General features: G+C 42.2%; 1 protein-coding gene across 4 annotated transcripts in view; it reads right to left on the bottom strand.

Moving 5' to 3' along the window:
* Positions 1–22679, bottom strand: part of LOC107377727 (brain-enriched guanylate kinase-associated protein) — a 46940-nt gene extending 24261 nt beyond the window's left edge. For 2 of the 4 annotated variants that reach the window (XM_070543775.1, XM_015947524.3), the window contains exons 1-6: positions 21993–22132; positions 9103–9304; positions 5275–5436; positions 4072–4138; positions 2770–2877; positions 2262–2342 (exon numbers count right to left, since the gene is read on the bottom strand). In XM_070543775.1, the coding sequence (XP_070399876.1) occupies positions 2262–2342; positions 2770–2877; positions 4072–4138; positions 5275–5436; positions 9103–9200 (516 nt within the window). In that variant the 5' untranslated portion in view covers positions 9201–9304; positions 21993–22132. Of the gene's footprint in view, positions 1–2261; positions 2343–2769; positions 2878–4071; positions 4139–5274; positions 5437–9102; positions 9305–21992; positions 22155–22359; positions 22460–22539 lie in introns of those variants that run through there. The other 2 variants (XM_070543776.1, XM_054748072.2) reach the window with 2 other exon arrangements.
* Between the last annotated feature and the right edge of the window lie 300 nt (positions 22680–22979).

The following is a 22979-nucleotide window of genomic DNA, read 5'->3' as shown; positions in this document are numbered from 1 at the left end:
CAGTTTAGCTAAGATGCCTTAAATTTTACTGTTCCAATTCTTCATCAAACATGCATGTGGTTTATGTTCTTTACAAAATTAATGCAAATAAAAATTAAAGGTGTGGTTCACTCATTTAATGAATACATTTGCAGTGGTCTCTAGTAGGAAAAAATGACCAGTGCAACTAGCAGTGACCTACATCACAGCTTAGCTTCAGATAGCAGGTTTTGGGGTAGACATGGATACATAGACGCCCCTTTGGGCGCTGGAGAGCGTAACAGTGTCGCTGCCATATTGGGTGGGTCTCCTTACTCTCCAAACCCAACTAGAGTTAACACAGAGTGAGCAACTATGCCCATTTTTTTCTACAGACTACAGTATTGAAAACAGATAATGTGGGATTACCATTGACTAGCCTACTAGTTGGGATTTTATATTTTAATTTAATTAGTTTAATTATATAATGATTTAATTATCATGCCTTACTATATGTCTGATGTTGTGAAAAAGCATAAGAAAATGTGTTTTTTAGTTGGGTAAGCACCTTCCTCGGTAGAAATGAAGGCGCAAGAGGCGAATGGAGACCCATCCAAGATGGCCGACACCCGCTATGGCAGCTCTAATAGGCAGTGCCAGTCCACAAGGCGTCCACATCTGTGGGTTTTGGTGTTTTATTTTCTGATATTTGGGCATCTCGCCCTCGACTGGATATCAGCAACACTAATAAGACAAGCTTGAAGGAGTTCTGCTGTGTGGTGGAGTTGCTAATGCTAATGGTTAGCTTCCATTAAATGGTAAATGGCCCGTATTTATATAGCACCTTCTTAGGGTTCTACAACCCCCCAAGATGCTTTACAACACAATCAGTCATTCACCCACACATTCACATGATGGAGGGGATGAGCTACGAGGTAGTCACAGCTGCACTGGGGTGAGTTAGGTGTCTTGCCCAAGTACACAACAGAAGCATTCTCTGGTCGGAGCCGGGATCGAACCTGCAACCTTCCGATTACCCTCTCTACCTCCTGAGCTACTGCTGTCCCTATTAATTGAGACGTTTTCTGCTGTCTCCTGGATGCTAAACCAAAAACAGCCTTCCCCATCTTGAGTGAAGATGGGTGAGTCCATAAATGTTAAGTTACAATGTGACATAAATTTGTCAGGATTTTCCAATCCCTGAGTTTCATTCTCTATTTTCTATCAAAAGCTAATGCAGTAGATAGGTGTAGGAGACTATTTTTATGTTCAGCCTGCATGAAAAACTCAAAGTGACCCGTTATAATCAGAAATAATCTGAAATGGGTTTTCAGTGATCCACACCTTTAATAATATCGTGCAATTACTAGATAGAAGTACTTGAGGAGTTCGTACTGCTACAAATATTTAATTGTGGACATATGAAGAGCTTATTAGTAAAAACAGAAAACTAATTTAGCTTTAAAGAAAAGAAAAAATGCATTTATAGTTTTTTAACCCTCTGTACATAGAAACATGGGAGTGAAGGGTATTCCAGGCATTAACGAAGGAAATGTGTGTTTGTGTAGAAAATTAGCTAAATTAGCTGTTAATGATCATTTCAGCAGGCATTTAATGATGTAAATTATTCTTTTATCAGTCCATTAATGAACATGCATGTGCTTGTTGGAACAGAGTGGTTCCATGAGTCGTGGACACTTATTGTTTGCTTCTTATATTAATACTCTTTTATTAATCATGTTTGCAACTAAATTGCTGCCTTATTTGCCAAAAGATGCACAAGATTACAGATAAAATAAGAAATAATCCTTTTAATTAGTTATTTCTTTCCGTTTGTGGATACTTATTATTTTGTCCTCTCTAGTTTACAGTTTTTCGTTTGTGCCTTGTCAGATCTTGTGCACGCAGGGATTTATTGTGATTAAGGTGGTTAACTAGTTTTTTTATATATATTTTTACACTGTTTAGCCTTAGAGCTAGCACCTAAAGCTGAATCAAAACATGTTTTAATAACTTGAACCTTTTCACCTCTTATATCTGAAGGTTATTCTGAACAATAGCTTCAATTCTTCCGTCACTCCTGCAACGACTTCCTGTTCCCATCACTCTGCCAAGTCGTGTCTCTTATCATCTCTTGGCTCTCACAGGGCAAGATGACCTTCTTGTTGCAGTCGAGCCAACAAGCATTTTGTTTTTGAGTAAATTTCTGCTTTAAACTGCTTCCAAAAACACTTACTTGGACCGTGCAGCTCCAGTAAAGTCTTTTACATTTATATGCGTTCCTCTGATTCATGCAGACTCACCTCAGAAAGCTGGGCCCTGTAAAGAGACTTGTTGCACTGCAGCAGCTGAACCGCCAGGCTGCAGTCTTTCCTGTACACGTCCTGCCAAAGAAAATGCAAATAAACAAAATGAGGAAATGAGAAATTTGCTTTAGCCTCCTGAGATCTGCACCGCTTCTTCAAAATGAAGAAATAAATTGATTTGGACTTTTATTTATTAAGTTTTACCAATAAAGTGAAACTTATAGAATGAGAAGAGTTTTAGAGTAGTGAAGCCCTAACTCTGTTTTATAATTTCAGGTTAATTGTTCTTCAGCTGCAGGAAGATATTTAAAAAAAAACTCTGGTTTTTAACATTTTTAATTATAATTTTGAGTTTTTAATTTCCTGGAAGGATGAAAAAGATAATTACTTGCTCTGTGGTTGGGGACGAATGCTAATTTTGCATTTGAGTACACTTTCTCCAGCAGAATTGTGAGAAAACAGTCTTGCATTGTGCAGAAAAGCATCTGCTTGAGCTCCAACTTACGTTATCCTCCTGCAGCTTCTCGATGGTGAGCTTCGCCTCCATCAGGTGGTTGTTGAGAACGATGATTTCTCTGCTCAGAGCTCGCTTCTCGTCGTCATGGTGCTGAGACTGACAGCATCACAGAGCATCATCAGGATTTTGTAACAAACGGAGCAAATCCTGGGAAAGGCTAGAGGGTTATACGTTTTACTTCACCACGGACATCCAAAAATAGCTCTGGCCTTTACTTAGAAGTGGTTCCTTTTATGGAAGCAGGTGGCTTTTAAAAGAAAATGCGATGAACCCAGTTTGGCAGAAACACATTGAAATGGCATGATTCCCCTTCACGTGCTTCTTCTTTGTAAGAAAAAGAGACAAAACTCCCCCTTTTCGTGCTTTTCTGACCTCAGTTAAATGTCTCATTTGATTAAAAAAAAAGATTTAATAACAGAAACCACTCCAGCTAAAGTGGCAGAAAGCTGATTGCAGCTGAGTATTTTTCAAAAAGGTATTTATAGACCAAGATGCCCGTAAACTCCATTAATTGATAGAAAGTCTCAAAATCCCCCAACTTGTCAATATTGTCTGTGTTTGCAGAGGCGGTTGTGACCTGGGCGGTTCAGGTGGGCAGTTTTACTTGTCTGGGAGTAAGAAGCTCTGACACTCGTGCTTATTGGTTTTGCAATTACACCCTCTGTAGCTGTGCAGGGCTCAGGGGTCAGATGGCTCTGTGGCACCTCTGGAGTAAACAAGTTTTACGATTGCGGCGAAACTTACTCAGCTTCTCTCTAACTCTCGAGGAGGCCGTGCGTGAGATGAATCGCAAACGGGTTCTCGTAGAAAAAGAGCACTGAAAAAGAAATCTTGCGGACCTTAAGCTTCTCCTATAGCTGCGTGCCTCACACGTCACCATTGATGATGGTTGATCTGTGGTGCAGCAAACTGATCCGATGAGTGTTCTCAGCTGTCTAGTCACCAGCAAAGACGCCTGATGGTTACAGTGTTCCCAGGCAGACTTGTTAATTCTATCTTTCCACGAAGCTAAAAGCAGCAGCTGGGAAGTGAAGTGAGGTGTGCTGCTCCGAGGAACAATGGGTTAGCTTTCCCTCTGCCAGAGGAAGGAGGACAGCCAATCGTAATAAGCCGTAATTAATGTCAGCAACATAAACAGCAGGGGGTTTACGCTCAATCTGGGCGCTCCGACTGTTCTGCAGCTTCTCCGCGAGCCGTGACTTGCTCATGTGCGCCTCTTTCTTCTCTGACAAGTTTGGGCATTTGCATAACTGGCCACGTTTACAGATGCATGCAAGTTTAGGCACTTACATCTCTGTGGATCTTTTCCTCCAGGTCTTGGTTGATTCTCTGCAGGGCTGAGTAGCTGCTTTGTATTCTGAACGACACAATCAACAACACGTTTACTTCAATACTGAACATGTAATCCAAAAATCTGCACGTTAAGCAGCGTGATGGCTTCTGAAAGCCACCACTCACTCCCCACGCAGCTCCATTCAGCCCATGTACTTTCGTTTATGATGCTTTTATGATTTATGATGCTTGCAGGGTTCTGCTGATGCCCTCTCACGCGAAGCTTCGGTTGAACATTTTTTAAACAATCGCAGAAGAACTCTGTAAGAGGAATTTCTAGCCTACAGTAGATTTGATCTCCCAGATAATCTTTTAATTTGCATTTACGTGTTCTTATGCTCAATATTAGTCTACAATTTTGTATCTTTTGGATTTTTAAGGGTTTACTTGTTGAAACAGACACAGATTTATTATTTGCTGTAAAAACCTGCAAATTGTGAAGAAAAACCTTACAAAACTAAATGTTTCAATCAAATGTGTAAACAATGTTTATGACTTTTGCCTAAATAAAAAGCCATTTCACTCATTTTTCACATTTATGCAAAAACTGGAGGTTAATTCTTGATAGTATTCTTCGTGAGCTTAAGGGAGGACTTGCTGCTGCAACAATGCCTTTATTGTTATTGCCATAGTGAAGTAAGGTCTTAGGACTCCATTGATGACAGCCTAGCACAAACGTTTCTGCCAAGAAGCTTCTGTTTTTGAATTTTGGAAGACAACTTCTGGGCTTTTGCAACAAACGTTCTTGCACCTTTCGTGTTTTTTCACTTTTCAAATCCAAACAATGTAAAGGTGAAGTCAAACATGCACGTTTTTGACCTGTGGGAGGAGAAGGCAGTACCCGGAGAAAACCCACTCATGCATGGGGAGAACATGCAGGAAGGCTGCAGCCGGGATTTGAACCTGTGACCATATTGATGCTTGGCACCACTGCACCACAATGCAGCCCACCTATTTTGAGTCATTACCTCAAAATTCAGCATAAAGTAGATTTAAATTAACCAAATTTAGCCAAGATTTCTTTTTAATACCTTCACTTTTTAGGTGTTTCCAGACATTTTCAGCAGATAAATTCCAACTTCTTGCTCCCTTTGACCCAATGCATTATTACTGTTACGCATTCTCAGGAGGCTGTTTAGTGACACATGCTGTGTGAACCACCTGCGCAGTTTATCTGTGAACTTGTCCAGCTCCTCCTGGGCTCGCCGCAGCTCCGTCTCCAGGTACTGCCGCGTGGAGTCAAACTCGTTCTGCAGCAGCTCCAGTTTGTGAGTTGTGTAGGAAAGCCTTTTCCGCAAATCCTCCTTCTGCTCCAGCAAAGAGCTACACACACACACACACACACACACACACACACACACACACACACACACACACACACACACACACACACACACACACACACACACACACGCACACACGCACAAACTGAATTTAGAGCTTGTAGCCTGTGTATTTGCTTTTACTGGGTCTACATTTATTCTTTTAGATGACCATGCAGCTGCGATGAAGGCATCATAATCAAAGCAGAAATGTCCCTAAAACTACTAGAAAGGATCAGACTTAAATGTAATCCCTGATTGAAATTTAAGGTAATATTTTATACAACTAATAACGCATATCGGCTATCTGAGCTTCTTAGTGACAAATCCTTTCAACATGAGGTGTTCTTGTGCGTTAAAACCAAAGCGACGAGTGAGACTGGTCACACGGGTATAAAGGACGTATAATTTATGAGGAGAGATGAGTCAATGAACTCTATTGCGTTACATGAATAGACCCTGGAGGCTTGCATTTACAAAACAGCAACATCTCCAAGGTGTAATTTAACTAAACAGTGCAATGATGACTATTTCTGGATTATGTGCATTACCTGGCCTTCAATCTAATAAAAGGGCAAGCATGAGTGGGAAAAGAGGAAATGTCTGTTTCTGTAATGGATCTGAGTGAGCGCCGTGCAGCTTAATGGACCTTGTATTGACAGACAGATGGAAGGAAAAAAGGTAATGACTCCATCTGCAGCCAGATAACAAATATAGCTCAGAGTGGATGGAGATGTGGTCACTTTGATCTTTTCACCTTTTCCATTTCTCTCCATTTTTTTCTTTAATAATAAATGCAAAAGGTGGAGGTAGGGCAGGAAGCAAAGTCGGTGTTTCAGGATAACCCAGTTTCTATCTCATTAGCAGGCAATGGGATGAGAGGTAGACTCAATGTGGTGTATCTGTATCATTTATATTCTAAAGGTTTGAGCCAATTAACAACATCTATTAGTAATTAACGCATGCAGCGCACGTGCTGCTGATTTACCGAAGCCAAGCTTGTCTGGAGGCCAAAGGTATGTCTACATGTTCCACGTGGCAGTTACGGTACGGACGAGTTTTCTAATCTGCCAACGACGCTCAGAAATTAAAAATGGCTGCAAGTAGGGAAAATAAACAAAGTCAGTCATAATTCTAATATATTTACTGCTAAACTAAAGAAAAGAAATCATCGGTAGAGTAAATCAATTTCCCTCTGGGATTAATAAAGTATTTTTGAATTTGAATTGAATTTGAAAAAAAAAAAACACTTTCACATTTCCAACATGTTGATTTCTGGATGCACTGCAAAAACAAGTTTTCAAGAAAGTTAAGAAAGGCTTGATTTTAAACATGTTTAAACATGCTCACCATTAAAAAAAAGTGTTTATCTCCATAGATTTGTGTGTACATAGCAACAGGTGAATTAAACAAAAAAAATGTTTTTATTAAATTTGAAACAATATTTTAAATAACTGACATATATTTTTCTGAAATATTTGTGTTTGTAAAATTTAAGTTAAATGTTTTGGATACAAACTGTTTTTTTAATAAAAACAAAGAAAGGAGCAGTGCAATACATCGCCACAGGCTTAACTCTCCCAGAGTTACCACAAGGACCAGTTTGGTGTGCCATCCCAAAAAAATTTTTGGCCCCGTCTGGCCACCCCTATCAAATTTTTCTGGAGGCGCCCCTGTTGCCCGGGGAATACGTCATCATCACCTCCAAGGCGTGTTCCGGTGTTCATGTTCTACAAAGACGTTTTCTGCCATTTAGCTAACTAACTAAGGATGCACAGAGGTGTCTTTCTGCCTTCTCTCAGTCAAACATATACCAGAATACAGCGCTGTATTTTCAAAAGGATGGCGGATCAGGAGCCGGCAGCAGCTCCTTTGGGGGCAAATTTCCTGTTTAATATAGATCAACTAGTTGTAGCCATCGGGCTGATATCTAAAATGTTAATTTTAGATCCAAAGCAGTTAGCTATGGTTGGTTAGTTGCTTAGTAGTTGCAGCTTTGGTGGCTAGTGGGTACTAACTCACTTACATAATTAATTTAAAGAGCAAGTCACCCTCAAATCAATTATTTTTTTCCTGATAAACTATATAAATGCGTGTCTAATCGTGCAGTAGACACGTGTAGTCAATAGTTTTGCACTTTAGTGCATTTTAGTTAAAATTTAAATTTTCTGCCTGAAACTGTCAGTGTTGTGCCGTTGTCAGGTAAAAACTCCTCACTGCATTTGAATTTAAATCTGCCACCGCTATTGGCTAAGAGGTATGCTATGATGTAAACTGGTACATTATGATGTCACAATGTCATGAGTGTGTGTATTTGTTAGTGGCTCCACCCTCTCGGTCTGCTAGTCAACAGCATTTGTTGCATTTTTCAAACATGAAGTGGGAATGAAGTACGCTTCTTGTAAGGGGTGACTTGCTCTTTAACCAATATACACACAATTAAAAGAGTAAAAGACTCGTTATACATTTATACTGAAACTTATGCGTACAAAATATAACTTTACCTCACGTGTCACGTCGGGTAAGTCTGTTCCATTTAACCATTTAAGTGTCCTCGTAAGCAAGGCGCCTGGCCTTCCAACACACTGCCTTGGTAGGCCAGGCGCCTTGACATTGACAAACACCCTCAGTCTCTGGGGATGCCATATTAGATGCCATGTTTCCTTCTACATGAGCCCATGAGGGTAAAACGCATTTTCTGATTTTGAACAAACGGTTACAAAACTTTCACCGTTCATTAACGTTTTACACATTTATCTCTTCACTTGTTGCCAGTGATGAAAGGGAGTCTGATGTTCTTGTCATTTTGCTGGAAGTTGCGCTCACAGGGATTTTTGACCCTAATGGCCATCTGTTGGTAAGGTCTTACTCGAACACAAAAATACCGCTTCCTTGCAATGATTTAGGTATGTGCTGCCCCCTATCACCAGGGAAAATGCACACCGTCATTCTAGTCAGGCAACTTATGCTTACCACATTGGTAGTTTTATTTTTAACTCAAAACAAGAACATTTGGTCATGTTACAGAATATTTACCTCATTTCAAATAGTGCTATGTTGCATTTTTTTCTTTCTAGGCCAAAAAAATAAGACATAATGTCTAAAACAAGACTTTTTTTGGTACTTTCTTGAAGATCAGTTTTAGCAGTGTACAATAAGATGTTTAACTGAGAGTGAGATTAGACAGCCAACTTCAGACTGGATCTGAAACGGCTGCTTCATCTGCAGCTATGCTAGTGAGCAAACATTTGCCAGCTCTCAGATGGATTCAATGAACGTCCCAGCTGACTGGATGACATTTAAGTGCTGCGCTATCCAGCAGTGCCCACCGGCTCACCTCCTGCCTTCTTTATATGGGCAGGCATTAGCTGGGGAATACAGGTGTTTGTTGTTAGGTACAGGGTGACTTCGTGTGAAGTAGCTCCAGAGATGAAAAGTCCCCCATTAGTGACCTCCTCTGTGAACAGGAGCTGAGTCAGACATAATGAGTGTTTTCATTCTGGTGAGATGAGATGACGAGGCAGGATGACTTCTGGGCTTCCAAAGGCGGGATGGGGCTACTTTAACACCACTGAACGACGACAGGAGACACCTCGTGGGCGGATGAGCGGACAAACAGATAAAAACGAGCACGGATGGAAAGATAAAATGAGAGATTTGCTCTTACCTCTTTTTGGGGTGTTTGCCGCCATTTCGGGGGACTTTTAAGGCAGTTTTGCCAATGTATATCTTTTTCATGGTTTGTCTCTGTTCCTTCCCTCTCATGTGTTCATAGGGCTTGACCACAGGAGGTTGTCATGTGTGTTAGTTTTCCAAAGATCAGCTAAGTGTGTCCTGCAGAATTATTGACTGCTATGTCTGTGTTGACCCTGTCAACAGAGCAAACAGACAGGTTGGCAGCTATTAGCGACTAGGATATCCAAATTGTTGACACTGTTGCTGAAACATTGCAACGATTGCATTTTATTGCCCCAAAAACCAACAATAAACTCTTGATTCTGTTGATGGTAACTGGAAAATTGAAGGTTAGCATCCCTCAGTTGCTTATATCAGAGGTGAACAAGCAATATTTGTTAAAGGGAAATTAATATTATCCAAACAAAATTAGTAATTCTCCTTAAATTGAGGCGTAATTATCTCTGTACATAAATTTTTAACCAAAAACACGGATAATAATCCATCACTTACATATTAGGATTTTAACAGTTTTCTGAGACGAGGGAAATTCTTTAGTATTCCAGGAAGTCTTAACCAGTTAATCCATCTTTTTCACAAATGCAACTGAAATACTTTCTTTTGAAGATTATCTTGTATCTCCTCCTTTCTCCAACTAAAAGATCTGAGCTGTTGGATTGAGCTTGTATGCAAACCACTTTCCTTCCCACTTTTTAAAGGTGTGGGACACTCATTTGCAGTGGTCTCTAGTAGGAATGAATGCCTTGCAAGTCACACTCTGGGGAACAAAAACCCCCAAAGCACCTGGATCAGCACAGAGGAGTATGCTGCAGCGGAGAGTGGTGGAACACGGCAGGATTTAGACTCTTTTTTCCCTTATAGTTAGACATCTCACCTCAGACTGGATAACAGCAGCATGACTCCACGAGTGACTTGCAATGTTGATGTTTTATCTCCACAACCATCACAAGACTGGAGGAGTTCTGCTGTGTGGTGGATTTGCTAATGCTAACGGTAAGCTTCTACTAGCCAAGACGTTCTCTGCTGTTTCCTGGACACTAAACCAACAACAAGCCTGTCAGGCTTTTCTAATCCTAGAGTTTCGCCGTCTGTTTTCTACCAGAAGCTACTGCAGGAGATAGGTGTAGGAGACTATTTTCATGCTCAGCATGCATAAAAAACTCAGAGTGACCCGTTATAATCAGGAATAATCATTAATGTTTTTTCCAGTGAACCACACCTTTAAACATGGCAGAAACTGTCAATGACAAATTAAAAACAGCATTTGCAAAAGAGTTTCCAGAATGTCCCAAAACATTCAGGATGGTTTACAAATGTCCAATTTTGAGCTGCTGGAATTGTCTCAAATTTTGAACCAAAACAGTTGCACGGCACATTTTGTCATAAAATAACCTAAACACATCTTGGGCTAGTTTGAGTCAGAAAGGGCGGGAAGCGTTAGGAGAAGATGGCCGTTGGTGACTCTCGAACAAACTGAGACATAATTGAAAAATATTCTAATAAAAGAAAATAATTAAATGTTTACTTAATTTGTACCTTAATTGCCCCACCTGACCCAAAAGTTCATCAAACCTAGAGCTAAAATAATGTGAAGACCAATGCGTAATTTCACTGACAAAGAAAGGGAAAAATCCTGCATTGGAAAACTTTGTCTCCAGCTAGATCCCAACAGTTGCATCCTTATGCAACCTATGCCTCGGTTCCACTGCAAGGTTAGAGACGGGGTGTGGTGGGTCAGGTCGCTGTTTTATCTGTCCTGATTGCAAAAAACCGCCCATACAACCAACCTGGACCGCGTCATTGATGGCCTTTTCATGGGCCCCTTCTGTCGTAGGTCCATAGAAAATGGATCAGAACGATAAGGGTGGAGCGACGACACAGTCCACTGACTGGGAGACAGGAATACAACTACCTGCAATGGGCAAAACAAACCACGGAATTCCGTTGTTTGCATTTTCATTAGTTGTATACGGAGCAGCCGAAGGATTCAAGTGGACGTTGGAACACCGTTGGGCCAAGCTGAAGAAATTAAAAACCCAATATAGAAAAGTTAAGAACAGCAACAGCCGGAGTGGAAATGTAACTAATACATGGAGGTAGTACAACGCTCTGGACGCTATTTATGGCCACAAACTGGCAAACTGAGGCAGTGAAGCAGGTCTGGACTCAGAGACTGCAAGTCACATGTGGAGTCTGTTGGTAAGCATTTCCTTTTTGTCTTTAGCTCTGCAGACCATTCACTGCAGCAAAGATATACTGAGTAGTTGCACAACGTATTTATGAAATCGCACATGTCGGTACGAGGCATGACATCAAGAGGAGCCAGTGGAGATGGCCCAGGCATCTAGTTAGGATGCCTTCTAGACACCTCCCTGGTGAGATTTTCTGGGCCCATCCAATTGGGAGGAAACTTAAAGGAAGACCCAGGACACGCTGGAGGGACTGTGTCTCATGGCTGGCTGGGGACCATTTGGGGATTTCCCCAGAGGAGCTGGCCCAGGTGGCTGGGGAGAGGGAAGTCTGGGCCTCTCTCCTTAGGCCGCTGCCCCTGCGACCCGACCCCGGATAAGCAGAACAATGCGGATGGATGGCATGACGGTACATTTTACCCCGCCTGCCAAGTGATAATAAAAATTGCGATTTAAAGGCTCTCCTGAAACTGCAGACCCATACCAGTCCACATCGGCCAACGATGACTTGCCCCGAGTCCCCAAATACCGCAGTGAAGCTGAGCTGAGATTTCATGCAGAAAATTCCTATTTTTGGCTCATTAGTATTTGGACTGAATTGCACCTAAAATCTGATCCTGAGTGACAGGGGCACTTCATGGGTTTCAAACAGATTTCAGTAGGGGCCAATGCCACTGTGGCCCCACCCCTAGAACCGCCAATGTCTCATACTTATGACACAAGTTGGCACATCTAGCATTTGCAACAGGAAAGTGTTTGACAAGGCCAACAGGAATAAACTTCCTGCATTAATATTTCCTCCAGCCTACAAGCCATCTGCGTCTTGATGGCGTCCACAGCACAGGTGCAGCCTTCATCCCACAGACAAATAGAATGAGTTATGAGATGAGACAGCTGTCAAAGTGTGATCAAAGCTCCTCTGATCTGGCTCTTCAGAAGGGAAACAATCCATAACCAGGATGAATGTGACCAGAGTGGGATCCAGATCACCACAGCACTTCTTTTGTGTTGTCGTGGCCTTCGGTTTTTTACATGAGGAAACACGTTGATCCACTGACGCCCCGTTATTGAGCGGTGATTTATGGCACTGGCTGAGAAGGCTCAGAGATGTGCACTTTTCCAGATGGTGACAGCTCACCACTGCCACTGGAGCCTTCTCCCCAGCTGCTCCCCTCTGAGTCATGCCACACCAGCTCTCATTATGCGTGAGGGAGGTGTGAGATGCCTCTGCGTCCACATTGGATTAAGAAATGCGCGATAAATACTCGTTTCTTTTATAAATTGGTGAATCCATGCTGCAGCATCAGCTCTGCACGTTCACCAAAATCCTGTAAACCTGCAGTATGTGACATAAAACCCATAAAGGAGGCGAGTTTTGACCACGCAAGGTGTCCGCTGCATTCACTCTCTTGCTTCCTCTTCTTTTAGCTGATCCTCACACTGCAGCAAAACCTTAGAAGGGGCTTTTTCAAATGCCGCTGCCTGCCACCCACTCATGCCATGCTGACATTCGAGAGGAACTCAGTGCATTGAAGAGGAGGAAGAGGGAGGTCGTAGAAGAGGAGGAGGACATAAAGTTATGGACTGAGGCAGAGGGGAAAGCAGGAAGCTTCTGGGAGGAATGTGAGCCAGAGCATTTACAGTTCAGTCAAAGACAGTAAAGGAGAAGCGGGCGCTGCCAAATTAGAAAGTAAAATCAAAGGAGTGGGTGTGTGCTCCTCGCTGAAAGCCCTAATTTTTCTACTGTTGTTCCGTTTCTCCTTTTCAGGCTCCTTGATTGCATCTACCTTGCAGATAGACGGTCTCTCAGGAAAAGCCCTTATCACACAGCCAGACCTTGGCACTAGAGCGGGAGAATCCAATTGGCTGACTCATCCAGAAGCAGAGGAAGGAGGTGAAAAAGATGCTTTTTCCACCCTGCATGCTTTCACATTAACAAAGCGTCAAACCCGGCCCAATGACATGCATTGCATGACTCAGCTGCCTCGTAGGGGAAAAGAGGTGCAACAGTGAAATTAGCATGAATGCGTGTGGGTTCATGTCTTTGGCATTTTCCATTCCAGCACTGATTAACTCTGGAGCAGGAACATAGACACATCAACACCGTTAGCAGCAGCGGGGCATAATGACCTGCTGAAGGGATTTGATGCCACTGTCGGCACTTGGCTCAGAGGAATGTGCAATCACGACATCATCCGGAGAGGAATTTGAGTTTGGGTGGAAGAGACCATCCAGACTTGCAGGAATACACGAACGTTTCTGTATTTTTGAAACGTCGAAATTTCAAAAAATGCTCCACAGCAAATGATCAGACTCAAACAGAGCCGTTCCTTTAAGCTGTTGAGAATTCCCATTCCTCCTGCCTTCTGAGGTTTCCTCACTTAGAGCACATACATGTCAAACAAATTAGCTTGTCCAAACTCTGGGCTTCTGATTTACATTTCCGTTGCATTTTTTTTAATGTAAAATTGAACGTCAGAACAGAAAAACACCCCTGTTTCCTGGCTGTCCTTAACTCTGACTTTTTGACTCACTTAAGCAGCTCTGAGTAAAAAGGGTGAAAGATTCTTGTGCTGTTTGGAAAAAAAGAACAGTGGTTGCCATCTTCTCATGCCACAACTCAGAGGAGACGGAAAGGCGAGGCACAAGCAGCTTTCAAAAGGGTTTGGCTCATTAAAAATAGAATAGGCACAAACACACATGCATGCACACACACACACACACACACACACACACACACACACACACACACACACACACACACACACACACACACACACACACGCTGAAACAACACACACAGCATACTGCCCAGTGCCCACCACACTGCATATTGTTCACAAGCTGAGTTGAAATGGACAGGTAGTGATTAGACACAAAGAAACCACCTCTGCAAATCTGCTGGTCTGCAGTAGGCTGTTCTGTGTGTGTGTGTGTGTGTGTGTGTGCGTGCGTGCGTGCGTGCGTGCGTGCGTATGTAAAGTGATCCATCCATGATTCTCAAGAGAACGCCTAAGAAACTTTACCTGTAGGATGACTTGATTAACCAAAACTCTATTTTGGCTCATCAATGCAAAACTATAAATAAAATAAAAACATGTCATTTGTAGTATTTGTTGGTTATCCTTTGGTTCCAGTATTAATCTTTTTTTTTTTTTGCTAGTTGGAAACATGCATTTTTTTGCACGCCAACTTCATATTTAGTATTCAGAAACCAAAGCAGCAGAAAATCACAGACTACAACTCATTTAATAAAGCATTTCATTTTAGTTGTGTGTGTTAAAATAAGAATACATTTATAAGACAAAATTCAGAATATGCAGTAAAAGGACAATCACAAAAGTCACTATAATGAATTATTAAACAGTCATATTAATAATTATTATTATTAATATGATTTTAGTCAGACATTAGCCAACTGTGGTTAAAATTGAAATTAATTTTAGTCACACACAGTCAGTCTGCAAACTATAATTAGCTAATTTTGTTCAGATTTACTAATTTTATTGCATTAAAGATAAGTGTTTGCTAACTAAATCTGATATATTTAAAATTAATCATACAGTTATTTAGATTTTAAGCTAGAGATTCAACATTGAACTCAGTGATTGTTCAGTTTCATATTTGACACCACTCTGCGGGTAGGTGTCCTGCTTTGCAGCTGTTAGCTGTAATGCTAACAGTTAGAATTTTCACTTCACCTTTCATTGATAAAAAAAACACAAGAAGAAAAATACGAAGTTTGCTTTTTCTGTTGGCATCATGGTGGAGCATGGAAGGTAAAGTAAGAGAGAATGTCGTTGGAAGTTAAGCAAAGAGCTAAAACCAGAGTGAACATCAGCGCACCCCACGCTAGTTTGAGGGAGCTAAAGGAGGCTACAAAACCACAGACTGATGGTGACCTGGCTTTGTTGCTACTGGACTTGTAAATAGCATATTTAGTTGTAACGGAATGAAATGACGGTTTTCCACCTAAAAGTCATTTCCCCCCTCTCCTCAGCAAGAACTAATCTGCATGAGATATTGCTCAAGGTCTCATGCATCTGCTTCTAAACTGTTTTCCTTTCCAGCCCAAGAGAAGAATGAAGAAAAGGACTCTTTCTTTTTAATAAATCAAAAAACACTATTTTTAATAAGCTAATCAAACAAAGTGTTAGTCAATAATAAAATGTGAACCAATTTGTGAAATGAAAATATTAATTACTTGATATTATAATCCTACAGAATATAATAAGTAATATAACTTTAAATGTTTCCACTAGAGACTGATCACACGTAAGGTTAAGCTACATCACACATTGCTTTTACTGATCCAGTCAGAATCTTCCAGATCTGACGGAGGCATGGTTTTGGTGGTGCTTGATAAATCTGTCATCTTTTCTTTCGACCGTAAATCAAAACATTTGAATTATAAAACTATGCCCACGTCATCTTTAACGCCAGATAAAAGCGTTCTAGAGAAGTTGTCGGAGCGGCCATTCCGTAACTTTCCTCTGCAGCCGAAAGAACCAACGACAAGCTGGATAAAATCTGTTGCTGTTCCAACTGCTGCAATGGTTCCTTTCAGAAAAAAAGCTGAACCAACATGACCCCGTTTTGGGTCTTGTTAGATGCCGATAAAATGTCGTGACCCGGAAGAATCTCAAGACTGGTCTGGTCGGCAACCACTGCTTTTCCTACTGGCTTCGGTTCCAGAAAAGGTCAAGCTGGACCTCAACATTCCTGATCTAACGGGGACTTCCGCAAAGGGTACGTAGGCCGACAGAATGGCATCTCAATGTATGTTATGAATCTCCAAATCAAAGCTTAGCGCGAAGACATCACCTTCACTCCCATCAGAACTAATCGTTTCTCCGGATTTGCTGGTTCTGAACAACATTCCACAAAATTCTCCGTCTCAATTCACCTTAGTTACACCATACATTCAGTGTTTAAAGTTAAGCCTGATTCATGCTTCTCCGTCTGCGTCAGTGCGGAGACACGCAACGTCCTTGCGTGCCTGCCGGAGAGCTCCGCAAGGACGGACGGAGTCGAACTCTCTTTTCTAAACATTCGTCAGTCGAGATGGACAACGCAAGCTTGTGATTGGCCAGGACGCCGCTGTTGTCTACAGCGCCACCATTGCACCCTCAAAAACATAAAGAGAGCAGAGGATAACAAGCGGCAGACACGGAAAAGCTTGAAGAATACCTCGCGAAAAAAACTCAAAAAACATGAACGTTTAATTCTCCCGTGACTGGAGGAGTGAAAAGATGCGCAGCAAGCGTTTTATTTGTGGACAGGAATTACAGGAAACGTGGGTTTAGAGGTGGCGAGTGAATGAAGAGGTGGAGGAGAATGAGAGACAAATTTGTCTGTGTTAAAAGTCTCTTATATACAAAAAAACATAATATAAACACACTATCTTGGACCAGGTACATGACAGGATACCACAGAACAGCGCTACGCCCTCTGTTGTCCTGCCGGGCAATTGCTTTGCAGCACTCCAGGAGACGGAGAAGTATGAGAGCAAAACGCTTCCATCAGTCCGTGCGTGTCTGTCTCTTGCGGAGCTGACGGAGAAGCATGAACCAGGCTTGAGTCTAGTTTTAATTTGTTTAGTAATAAATCTTTAAATTTTTAAACTTGACTCTATTTCTTTTGTCTCTGAGTTAATATGAAGTGGTTACATAATTCCTGCAATAAAAAGTTCCACTGTTCTGGTTAAAAGTACCCAAAGATCCATAAGATTGATTTCATATTCACTATGGAATATCATGTCTTATGGCTCATTAAATAGATGTAAATTAGCCCTTTACATAGTCCAACAGTGTGAATCTTTTTACTTTGTGGTTTATTTTAGTATTAGCTGACTCATATTAGTGTTAGCTTGTTAGTGCTAGCCACAGCAGGGTTGTTTACGAAAGTTGTAATTCCACTTTCAACCGGTAGGGCGGAGGAAAGGGAAACGGCTCGATGTCACTTTAAAAGTTTAGATGAATCCTAATGCACCTTCACAACACAATGTTTAACATTTAAACAATTATAAATATGACAAAACATCATTAGATTGTGTCACACACACGAATTTTGAAGAAAATAGCTTTTTTTATTTTTTGGTGTGGTCCAAATGAAGCAATTATCTCATGAATCAAAAATAAAAAACAGCTTCAGCTCTGCAAAAATCTAAAACACCAGAGGGCTCATCAAGTGTAGACGGCTGCTAGTCAGTGTGAAATAATTCAGTTACAGGAGTGATCTTGCAGATTGCACTTTCCTTCAGAGCCGATCTTTGTAGGCTGACCACTTTTAGAGAGCCGCAAAATGATCTTAAACACCCTTAAGCTGCTTACGGCATCGCTGGTGTTGAATTAGTGCAGTCTGAAGTCTCTGAAGTATTCTTACACTCAGATAAGCTTCAACAACTTATTTTCTGGGATCTCCGGTTTCCTCTACCATTCTACATTTAGATAAGTGATCTGTGAAGCTCAGATTGTCACTGATGTCTGTTTCCTTTAATTAAAATGGGACACCCACTCAAAGTGTCTGACAACTGATTTAAATCACTTTTTTAATTTGAAATGAAATGCGGAGGTTGGATCTGATTTATTTTACTTGTGCTTATGAAGAAATCTGGGATCTTCGGGTTAAAATGTTGCCACTCCAGCGCATGAAGACGATGGTCATTAAAGCAGCAAAGCTGTTTAGGCAGCTTTACTGCCATGAGGGATGGATCTGACCTGGGCGATCTGATTGGTGCAGGGGAGGGCAAAGGGGAAGGAACATAATGGGGTTAGATGATAGTTAATGACCCCCAGAGGAGCGGGGGCTTCAGGAGGGAGAGACCCATCGATGGAGTGGGAGAGTGAAGCTGACCACACAGGGCAACACTGTCCACTTCAGTGGGTTGTAACTATGGTTTACGTTCTTCAGACTAACCGCTTTGGAAGTCCTCTAACATCTGCACAAAGGAGCCAAAACATTATGACTACCCCTTTTCTGAATAAATGTTTTTTATATGAGTTATCCCAACGTATCTGTAATTCAATCAATGTCACAAACGCCTCTGGTCTCTCAGCTTTACTCTATAGTTCACGGACTGCAAATTTAATTACAATATAGTTTTCCTGTAAGTGCACTCTTGAGTACGTTGCCTTAAACAGTATTTCTGTCATTTGCCGCTCTGTTTTAATGCGACTCAGCGCTTGAGTGGGGAAGATGCGATGCTTGAGACGCTGCAGAAAGAAAGGTCCAAGTTTTCTGTGTTGTGTTTGCAAGCGCTCCTGGAAAATTGTAGCCCTGCATGCTTTTAAGCTTCAGAAAAATGTTGAAATATTCATCGCTGAAGAAAATGGGAAGTTAAGTGCTTCGCAACCACAAAGTGGATGCACAAAAACTTGAGTCCTGGGGATTCCCGGGCCACTTTAACTCCTGGTTTTAGGACAACACACGACTTGCTACACAACTCTGCAAAGTGTCATGTTTGTTTTGGGCACAAGGAAACTGGAAAAGTGCAAAAAGCAGTGGAATGATGCGCAACATGGCTTAAGATTTTAAACGTGACCCTCGGCTGTTTGCTCTGGAAAAATCTCCAGGTTTTAGGCACACTTTGTGGGTTTATTACCCTCAGATGAAAACTCGAGTCCCCCCGCCACCTTCATAGCCAGTTTGCTGCTTAATAATTTACTACAGTAGCAGACAAGTGGTCCATCCGTCTCACCACAGCTGTCGTCCCAGTGCTGCCCTTTACATTCCCAGACATTACTCCGGGAGCTGTATGTTGGGGAAAATGTTTGGTCCAATTATTTTGGACGTGTGTGCTTTATCCTGGCGGCTCCCTTAGGAGGTGAGTGTGATGTTTGATTGATCCCACCTGTGTGTTAAAGAACAAATGTCTGCAGCTGTTAGACTGTTATATGATGCCAATCAGTATGCCATTACCCCGGAGTTTTAGGGCCATCCTCTGGGCTGCAGCATTCATCTCACTCCTGCAGACCCTCTTCGCCCAAACCAAATTGAGTAATCCCTGCAATCTGCTGTCTGCTAAAAGTGTGAAACGACTATTCCTTGCAACTTATAACCTCGATTTTCCAGACGTGCAAAGAAATGAAAATAAAAAAAGACTCATGAGAGTGAATGTGGAGGAAGTCAAGAGCTTTCACCAATGAGTATGTAAATCATGAAGCTTTTGTAAATAAACACCTGCAGGATTGCTGGATTTTCATTTACCTTGAAATCTTTTAAAAGAAAAACAAACATGTTTCTGTTTAGAGCATCTCTTAAAAAGGAACCTCTAAACTAAAAGTGAGCCTCTTTGGTTCCCAACGACGGGGTCGGAACCCCGCTGTGGGTCATTAAGAGCTACACGGGGGGGGGGGGGGTGATTTTCACAAACAGCAATGAAATTGAAACACATAGCTAAAGCTTTATTTCTGGCATTATTGTTACAAAAACTCAAGTAAATTGTCATAAATGGATAAAAGTGAACATGAGCTGAACTATTTAGCTTTTTAAGAATGTTTGTATTGTTAAATCAGAGAAATCTGCAGTCACATGACTTGATATTTTCCGAGTCTGAAGCTGAAAAGTTTGCAAACTCCCGATCTACGTTATGATTTTATTAACAAATGCCATTTAATTATTGGTTAACTTGGTTAATTTACAGACAGTTTTCTTCCTATTATGAATAAAAACATTTTAAAAGCTTTTATTGTGAAATGCACTCACAGAAAGAATGTTTGATAAGGAAAAAAAACACTCTCCCTTACTTTCGCTCACTCAGCTGTTCTCAGCAGGGAGGCGGGCAGCTTGTGTGTGTCTCCAACAGACATTGGGCGAGAGATGAGGGACAACCAGGACAGGTCTCTAGTCCAACTCAGGGACACAGAGATAAATACTCACTCACACCTTGGGACAATTTAAAGTCTCCTATTAATCAAAAACATTCGTATTTTTGGTCTTTGAGAGGAAACCGGAGAACGCACAGAAAACCCACGAATGCACAGGGAGAGTGTGCTATTTCCACTCAGAAAGGCTGCACAGGTGAGATTTGAACCTGCAACCTTCTTTCTGCTTGGCAACAGTGACATAAAATGCTCCATCATGCAGCCAGGAAAAGTTGAAGAGTTTAGTTGAATATTTCAATTAGTTAAAAGTTCCCTACCTACGAAAAACCAACAGATTGCATCAAGCAAGCATGTAGCGACAGTGGAGAGGAAAACTCCCCATTAACGGGAAGAAACCTCCATCAGAACCCGGATCAGGATGAGCAGCTGTCTGCCACGACCGCATGGCGATTTGAGAAGACCATGAGCTCCTCAACAGTGCAAATTGGTCGATAGCACTGTTGCTTCCTAGCTAGAAGGTTGCAGGTTTGGATCCCAGTTAGTCTGTTCTCCCCATGCATGGTCGGGTTAATTAACTGCAAGTATCTTTGGCTAAACCTCAGCTTAATAACCCTAAGCCTAAGGACAATGATCACTTGTATTCTATCTCATTTTTATCATTACTTCTGAACATTCTGGGAGTAATTTTAGAATCTCTTTGAAACTTTGAGTCTTGTTCAAACAGCCGAGAGAGACTTCCTCTGCCTGGAGGCTCCGACGCTCAACTGTGTCACCATGTAAAATTTACATTTCCATCTCCGCCGCAGGGCTCCCGGAGCAGGAGCCCGGCCAGAAGAGGGACAGGAATTACAAAAGAGAGGAGGGGAGTGATTTCAGGATATTTCATCACTTAGGCTGGAAGGCGTCTCGGAGATGTGCGTTGGGCGGAGGCGGGATGGAAAGGTGGGGTCAGAATCAGAGTTGGGTCCAACTTCCTGGTTAACCTCGCCTCGGCCTTGGCTTCAGGTATTTCCTGTGAAAGCAGGCAGGACTAACCCCCGCTTATCTTAGCAGCGGTGCTATGATTCAATTAAAGCTGTGACACAGAGGTGGGGACAATTGACGCTCCGCATTAGGGGAACACCCCGTCAAGATTAATTAGCTCTCATCGGCTGCTTAAACGGCTTTTAAATTATAATCTGCCTGAAATCGCAATAACACCATCAGTAATCGAACAAGAAAGGCAAAGCTCAGGGTCGCTCTCCGTCTGTGCCGGATTAATAACGGCTCATTAGTAACTGTATTAATTAAAACTTAAAGGAAAGTGAGCCTCTGATTAAACTGCATCTTGTTGTTTTTCAGTCAGCTCTTGTCTAACGCAACTTTAATCAGAAGAGTGGTTGAACACTTCATTTCATGGCGAGCTCGTTAAAATCTGTTTGTGCAGCCGTTTGAAGGTTTAGAGCCAACAGAGATGCTGCTGCTTGTGTTTTTCTGGAGCAAAGCAGATTAGTCAGTGTGTTCCAACAGGTGACTGACCAACATCGTGCAGAAGCACACATGCAAAAGTCATGGATGGACATTTTTGCTAACTCAGTGCACTGGAGACTAACTATAAGCCTTTGTGATTGATCTGTAGGAGATTTATAACAGACTAGATTCCCTACAGAATGGATTTTCTGCAGTCAACCATCAGCATTTTTATCTTTAAATAACTACTGGGTAGACAGCTCATTCCTATCAGCTCTGCATCGGAAACAGCTCAAACTGATGCTGCAAAAGCAGCCATATCACGTCCAAACAACACAGTCGCACACAGAATGTGAGCTTTAAAATCCAAGGCAAGGATGCAAACGGTAAGGCAGTACCTTCTGCTCACGCACAGCTTCATCCTGGAGGCAGGGAGATGAAAATCCTGCTGGCTGAGTCTCGCCGGGGCAGGAGAAAACCCCCCGTATGTGCTATCTGGATTGGTTTACCCAGCTCAGAGAAACCCCAACGCATGCACACACCAACACAGCTGCCGCCAACACCACGTCGCTCCAGCAGCTTCAGCAGCTGAGCCAAAAAGGAAAGGCAGAGGGAGTGAGGCAGATAGACTGTGCAGGAGTGGAAAGACAGAAAGGAAGAGTGGGAGGGAAGGAGCTTAAAGGAAGAAGACAGGGAACGCGGGGGCGTGATGATGGAGCGCTGAAAGATATGAGCGGAGCAGAGAGAGAGAGGGGAGAAGCTTACCTGATAGCGTCTATGTTGTTCATCTCCTCATCAGGCAGCTGAAGGAAATGGCAGCATGTTAGTGGAGGGGACGCATCAAACTGGCCCCAGGAGCTGCCAACTAGGACGCATCAAAGACACAAAGATTCAGCAGCCACACTCACTCTCTGTTTTTGTTTACACCCTCCCACAAACACACACCTCCCACGCTTCCTCATCTGGTTCCTCATCACTCCTGCTTGTGAGAGAAGTCAGCAGATTGCACCCGGACGTCTCCGGGGTGAGGAGAGAGCAATCATATGCTGCCAGACCCCCACTCCTTTCACCTCTCTTCCATTACGAGATCCCGGCAGCAGCCCAGGCCCCCTGGTCTAGGGCTGAAGTAGCAGAGTGAGGCCGAGGAGAGGCAGGGGGAACAGGTGGTTCAACCCGATGCCTCTTTCAAGGAAACAAAACAAACCTCCAACTGGCGTTTTTGCTAAACTAATCCAGTTTGGGTGCACAGGCCTGAAGAAGCATGGCCTTTTTGTTTCATTAGCTTGGAAGCAACAGATGAACAGAGATGATCTATTCTTCAACTGAGGGAAACAAATCAGAGTACCGGGTTTTAACGCTGATGGAGGTGCGAGATGAAGTTCCTG

The sequence above is a fragment of the Nothobranchius furzeri genome, chromosome 2, assembly GCF_043380555.1.
Source record: "Nothobranchius furzeri strain GRZ-AD chromosome 2, NfurGRZ-RIMD1, whole genome shotgun sequence".
NCBI classification, from domain to species: domain Eukaryota; kingdom Metazoa; phylum Chordata; class Actinopteri; order Cyprinodontiformes; family Nothobranchiidae; genus Nothobranchius; species Nothobranchius furzeri.
This window is presented reverse-complemented; position numbering and strand designations above follow the sequence as displayed.